At 39.4% G+C, this 6574-nt stretch overlaps 1 protein-coding gene across 1 annotated transcript; it reads right to left on the bottom strand.

The window, feature by feature from the left end:
* LOC135558425 (regulator of G-protein signaling 21-like) lies at nt 1-2296 on the bottom strand. The gene is made up of 5 exons (XM_064992221.1): nt 2124-2296; nt 1850-1909; nt 1697-1758; nt 1390-1556; nt 1-1025 (listed from the first exon to the last, which is right to left on the bottom strand). Exons 1-5 carry the CDS (start codon nt 2204-2206, stop codon nt 840-842), a joined length of 558 nt encoding a protein of 185 aa, XP_064848293.1. The 5' UTR covers nt 2207-2296; the 3' UTR covers nt 1-839.
* Between the last annotated feature and the right edge of the window lie 4278 nt (nt 2297-6574).

The following is a 6574-nucleotide window of genomic DNA, read 5'->3' as shown; positions in this document are numbered from 1 at the left end:
TTACGTTGAAAATCTTTATATATATTTTTTTACATATATACAGTGCAACAACAACATGTTTACATTGTCATTCCTTCACCTATTAATTCTCCAACATGTTAATGTTTTTCAGCTTACATGCCTCATGGCGTGGTGTCAGAGTAAAAACATATCCTATTCTAAACCTGCATTGGTTTTAAAAGACACACGTAGTAGATAATCCTATCTAATGTCTCATCAAATAAATCCACTGATCAACTGCAGATACCTGCTCATGCAGTTGCTGCTCTGGCTGTTAACATGCTACATAATATGCATCCTTGAAAACATCCCCCAAGACACAGAAAGTCCCTAACTATCACGTACTCTGCAAGGTAATCCCCCAGCACCCCATCTCTGTCATAGAAATACAATCTATCTTCTATGTTCTCTGTAATCCTTTTCTATGTATCATATGTTTAATTTACATTTTTATTTTTTTGGCTGACTCTCTTATCCAGAGCGACTCACAGGAGCAATTGGGGTTAAGCACCTTGCTTAAGGGCACATCACCTAGTCAACTCAGGGATTCAAACCAGCGTCTTTTCAGTTACTGGCGCAATGCTCTTAACCACTAGCTGCTGCCCCTGTTGTGTTTATCTTTCAAGTGGAAGCACATAGACTACTAGACACAAATGTCAACAAGGATTCAATGTCGCTTCTGTATGTTCTGTTTCCCTTTGACCTCTTATCTCTGTACCCAGTAGAATTCACATTTGGAAACATCTTCTTAGGAATCCCATTTGCAAACCCTTCTTGGCTGTCTAACATTGCAGTCCATTGTTGGAAGCCTCGGTCCAGTTTATACCATTGGTATTCATTTACACCTTAATGTAGTCTGATGCAGAGTCCAGTAAGGTCCTGTAGATGTTGGATCTGAGGAACCTGGGGTAGGAGTCTTTCTCCATCAATCTGTACACAATCCTCTGGGCCTCGTCGAAGCAAACTGTGGTGGGCGTCTTCACATTCCGCCTGATGAGATCTCTGGTCTTGTGGTCAATGTTGATCTGGCGAGAGATAGAGTAAACTGATGAGACTTGGTGGATACAAGCAGATGTGTCCATATATAGTAAATAGTAAATATAGTATAGTAAATACATACATGATCAAAGATTTTCGTAAAGTATTATAAACTGGGTGGTTTGAGCCCTGAATGCTGATTGGCTGAAAGCTGTGGTATATCAGACCGTATACCACAGGTATGACAAAACATGTATTTTTACTGTTCTAATTAAGTTTGCTACCAGTTTATAATTGCAATAAGGCACCTTGGGGGTTTGTGGTATATGGCCAATATACCATGGTTAAGGGCTGTATCCAGGCACTCCACGTTGAATCGTGTGTAAAAACAGCCCTCTGACTACAACATACCTCTTTTGGAGCCTCGGCTTCAATATATGTCTTGAAGATTTTCTTGGCCCTGGAGGACAGCCTGAAGGACGACTTGATCTTCTTGTAGTCTTGACAGATCAGCCAGAACTCAATGTTCTCGTCACTGAACTCCGACTTCAGGAAGGCTTGAAATGTTGCCATGCCATCTAAAGAGGGGGGACACACACAGACAGACTTAGCTAGGCTGAACAACCTGCGAACCTATGAAAATGGACATATGACGATTATATCATCAACCTCCTGTTGTATGTTTAAATGTTGTTTTTAAAGTACATGAAATGCTTACATTTCGATGCGAGAAGTCTCTCCAAAGACTGGGACCACAGGATAATTTCCTCGGGGCTAAGCCTGTAAAAGGGGAGGACATTTAGTTTCAGATCAAAACCCTGGATGGAGATGTGGTTCCAGGATGTGTCCTGACAGAGTCCACCCTATTTACCGTTCAGTGTTGAGCGATTGGGAAGATCTGCGCTGTAGTCGGGATTTCAAGTCGCTTCCCCTGAAAACATGAAGTAAATTAGGTGAATGCACTGTAAAACACAAGAATACACTCAAAAAAGTGCACATGCACAATAAACCCAAAAGATATCTGGTTCCTAAGTGCAAATCATTCAATGTTTGTTTTTTTACAACAATTAAATGTGCACAAGTGCTGAATGACCAATAAACCAACTTTGAATGTAAAATGTATCAACAATACTGCAAAAACTCACCTCGTCTGATTTCTCCTCTTGTCGTCCATGTCCATGTTGTGTGAATGCAGTTCCCTTGATGGTGACGTGACTGAGATAGGCATGTTTGGGGGAACAATAGTTGGGTTCTGTGTATGTAGCACTCAGTGTTGTGCTTCTCTGTTAGTTGTCAAAGTGTATCTATTTTGACAGTCTCATCAACACCCCTCTTTATACAGAATATGGCTGCTGTGAGCGTCACGCGTTTCGTTCGTTACAAACCGCAAAAATAGAGGAAGTAAGGTATGACGCTCGTTTGTTCAAACCAGCTCAATGCACATGCTTGTCTGCACGTTCAGAAACCTGCACAGGTCATTGCCTGTCGAGAGTAAGGCCAGGAGATGCAAATATGACAGTGGAAATTTAAACAACAGACAAGCAGATATGTACTTTTACTCTGCTAGTTGGCATAGGTAATTAAAAAAAATCCAATTGTTAAAGTTTTCAAATATTTGTCAGGTGGAAGTTGTACTTTCATAGGAAGGCCTTTTGATTCCATGATTCTGGAACTTCTGTTTCCAACGTTCTAAATGTGACTTTTTAAATTTAAATACAGTTTACCCTCTGTTAGTTGACACATTTACAAGCATTTTTGGGGTGTGCGTCAATGCCTGCTTTTTTTTTTTTTTTTACTAGACTTTCTACCAACATAAACTTTTGCCTTTTGAAGAGTATAACCTTTTGTATGAGACAGTACAGTACAATATTTTGGTGTAGTTGTCAGTAGAGTTGATGACACCTGGATGGATTATTTCTCCATCAATCATCTCATCTGGAGTTTTTGGCAGACGTTATTGGTCCTTTGTAGCTCAGATGGCAGAGCTTGGCGCTTGCAACGGCAGGGTAAGTGGGTTAGATTCCCGGGACCACCCATATGTAAAATGTATGCATGCATGACTGTAAGCATCTGCTAAATGGCATATATTACAAATGAAATAGGGTACAAGCAGAAGGGAAAATACAGTACCTCAAAGATTTTCCTGGATTCATCACTGTAAACCCCCACTGCCCATCTTTTAGTCTCCCAGTAGTGGCCTCTGACATTTCCTTTTCTGTCACAGAGAACCAATCATATACCGTATGTTATATACACAGATACATTGGGGCCGGATCACAATAGTAAAAAAAAAAAAAAAAAGTTAGTCTTGACTATAGGTTTAGACATCATGCTGTCAAAGACACTTAAAGTGGTTCTCCAGAGCTTTAAAAAAATATAGATATTTTATCCAGTAGTTTTGAAAGGGGTCCCTGAAAGTTGTGAACAATTGTGTACTACATCATCCATTTCCTATGACATGTTACATCCTGTAAATTTGTACAGTATGTTCCAAATTTGTAAGTGCTTAATATCCCAGACTGCATCTTCAAGTTAAAAATATCTTTAGCATATGACAACTGAGCTGACAAAACCAGTAGTCAGTGTTGCTTTTACATCAGTGACGCTAACAGTTAGTGCCACTGGGAAGAATCAGTCAGGATAACTGTGTGATGGTCACATGGTAGCAGAGAACATAATGCTTCAGATACAGTCCTCAGGAATACATGACCATTTCATGTTGTGTCCTGTACTGTATGATGTGTCATGTAAAGATTGTAGATCAACATAAAAACAAATGATATTCAAATAGTATATTGACCACAGCAATGCAGGTTCAATTCAGCAGTTTTTCTCATCACTTTGAAGCATTCCTGTCAGCTTTGTATCCGTTAATCTCTCTTTCTCTCTCTCTCCTCTCTCTCTCTCTCTCTCTCTCTCTCTCTCTCTCTCTCTCTCTCTGTGTGCATCTGAGTGTTTGTGTGCACGCCTTGTAGATTTGTACTGTACAGTAGGTCTAGCACCATCAGAGGTAAATAAGAGCAGAGAAAACCCAGAGGAAGTTGTGGTGTTCACAACTCAACCCCACCCCTGCCATGTAGTTTACATAGCACCTCTGAAAATAACCTGAACATTCAAAAACCAAACAGAACAAAACGTCCCACTTTCGGTTGGCAGATCACATGTGACTGACCAAACCACCTACTTCCTCTGTCCTACGCAGCCAACTGAAATGTGTAATGTCATATGAGGACCTGAAAATAAATAAATTAAATATCCCATAAATTAAATATATGGGAGGCAGTGTATTCGACATGAGCTATAGTCAGTCCACTGACATAGGATTGTTCTATGTTCCAATGACATAGAACAATCTTATGTTCCAATGACATAGAACAATCCTATGCCATTGGAACATAGAACAATCCTAAGTTCCAATGACATATGATTGTTCTATGTCATTAGAACATAGGATTGTTCTATGTTCCACTGACATAGGATTGGTATATTGACATATTAGGTACAGTGCGTTATTTTGAAACCAAACGGACTACTGAATGCACTGTGATAGTATTGTATACCTCCTAACATACCTGCTAACTGCAGCCCACACAGAGCATTCAGATTGGATTATTTAGAATTTTGTACATGATAACATATTTTATATATTTTTTTACATTTAAATGTAACCTTTATTTTAACTAGACAAGTCAGTTAAGAACAAATTCTTATTTACAACAATGGCCTTCCCCAGCCAAACCCTAACCCAGACAAGGTTGGGCCAATTTTGCGCCGCCCTCTGGAATACAGACCCCCCATATTATATATAACTAGAAAAAGGACATTTCATGAAGAAAATGTGTGTGCTATTTTCAGCTATTTTAAGAGGCCAATATAGAATTCAAGCACAACAGACATTGGAGACTTTCTATGAAACCACGTGTATTCTGGGAAACATGTACTGTATGCCTAGGCTCACTTTGCATGCCCTCACCATGGTTACGTAAAGTATGCAAAGGGCCTCTATCAGGCCATCGCACAGCAATGCACCTTTGACCCCAGTACGCACATTAAACTCACTTTTCAGACCATCTAAACACTGTGGTTTAAAGCTCTATTAGATCAGTCTTGAAAATCTGAAAAAGGTATTCTTGTTGTACTGTCCTTCAATGATGAGAAAGTTCCTCCAAAAATGTCCACAGGTTGTCTGTAACATGATATGGTGGTGGTTCATAACGGTCGATGTGAAACTTGTGCAGCGTCTATTTTCTGTGCTAAATGTACACACCATTCACTGTAGGAGGAAGTTTCTCATCTTCTGGTGCAGGGCTAGTTTCATTTGATTAAGTTAAAGCCTCCATACTACAATAACGTAAGTTAATTTGAGAGCTTTGCTGCCATCTGGAGTTGGAAACCTCCACACACTTCAGGGACCATATCCCTCCAAAACCCTTCTAACCATTAAAAAAACATGTAATTGTAATTTTAATTGAACCTTTATTTAACTAGGCAAGTCAGTTAAGAACAAAATCTTATTTATAATTTCGGCCTACACCGGTCAAACCCAGATGACACTGGGCCAATTGTGCGCCGCCCTATAGGACTCCCATCACGGCCGGTTGTGATACAGCCTGGATTCTTGAAGTGTGTCGACTTGCTCACGCCCCCCTCATGGATTTTGAAGTATTGGATTGATGCCAGCTCGGGCAAGAGGGAGTTTGCATCATATTTCTTATTTCCATTCATATTGATCCACGATGGGGAGTGAATGTGTGCTCTCTTCAGGGAGAAGGGAAGTTAATCGGACCACAAATCATGGTCAATCAAAACAATTGGGATGTTTTGCATCAAATTCAAAATGATAGCGATCTCTTTGTCTCCCTGGTTGACTGGGAACTTTAAAAGCCTGAATATCACTTTGTATTGCAGTAGGCAGTACACTTATTGTACCTATCTCTCCACACAGAAGGACAGGAGTTTGGAAACTCATTTGCGTAGTTTATTTTATTTTGAATATGATGCTTGATTCATTCAGATAATTTTGAGACAGTTTCAATTTGAGACAGTATCTGATTACATAAAATTACAAAAGTGATAATACTATTGATACAAATTAAGAGCTTATTTTGTCATTTAATTTATGGTCAAAAGGGGTAACTTTTAGTCTCTAACAGCAACTTTAGTCTCTAACAGTGAAATACAACAACATTTCACACATTATAATATATACAGTAATTCCTCTTCTATTTTAAGTGAGAATGGAATCAACCCATGAAATGTAGTCACAAGTTTAAGAAAAGCTATCTCTGATATCAGCCTATAGCCGTGGTATATTGGCCATATACCACAAACCCCTGAGGTGCCTTATTGCTATTATAAACTGGTTACCAACGTAAATAGAGCAGTAAAAATAAATGTTTTGTCATACCCGTGGTATACGGTCTGATATACCACGGCTGTCTGCCAATCAGCATTCAGGGCTGGAACCAACCAGTTTATACTTCATGTTTTAGAGTAGTGTTTCTCAACCTCTGGACCAGTTAGATGATTTCTGGTTAGATGGTTAGCTGACAGCCATTTAGTCTGCCCCATTAAAATTAGCACTTGAGAACAATCT

Source organism: Oncorhynchus masou, chromosome 17, assembly GCF_036934945.1.
Source record: "Oncorhynchus masou masou isolate Uvic2021 chromosome 17, UVic_Omas_1.1, whole genome shotgun sequence".
Lineage (NCBI taxonomy): Eukaryota > Metazoa > Chordata > Actinopteri > Salmoniformes > Salmonidae > Oncorhynchus > Oncorhynchus masou.
The sequence above is the reverse complement of the archived record's forward strand: the minus strand, read 5'-3'. Positions and strand labels throughout refer to the sequence as shown.

Coding starts and splice junctions, on each gene's coding strand:
- LOC135558425 (XM_064992221.1), bottom strand. CDS start 2,206: ATGCCTATCTCAGTCACGTCACCATCAAGGGAACTGCATTCACACAAC. Junction 1,759..1,849: donor CAATCGCTCAACACTGAACG/GTAAATAGGGTG, acceptor CCCCTTTTACAG/GCTTAGCCCCGAGGAAATTA. Junction 1,026..1,389: donor AAGCCGAGGCTCCAAAAGAG/GTATGTTGTAGT, acceptor ATCTCTCGCCAG/ATCAACATTGACCACAAGAC.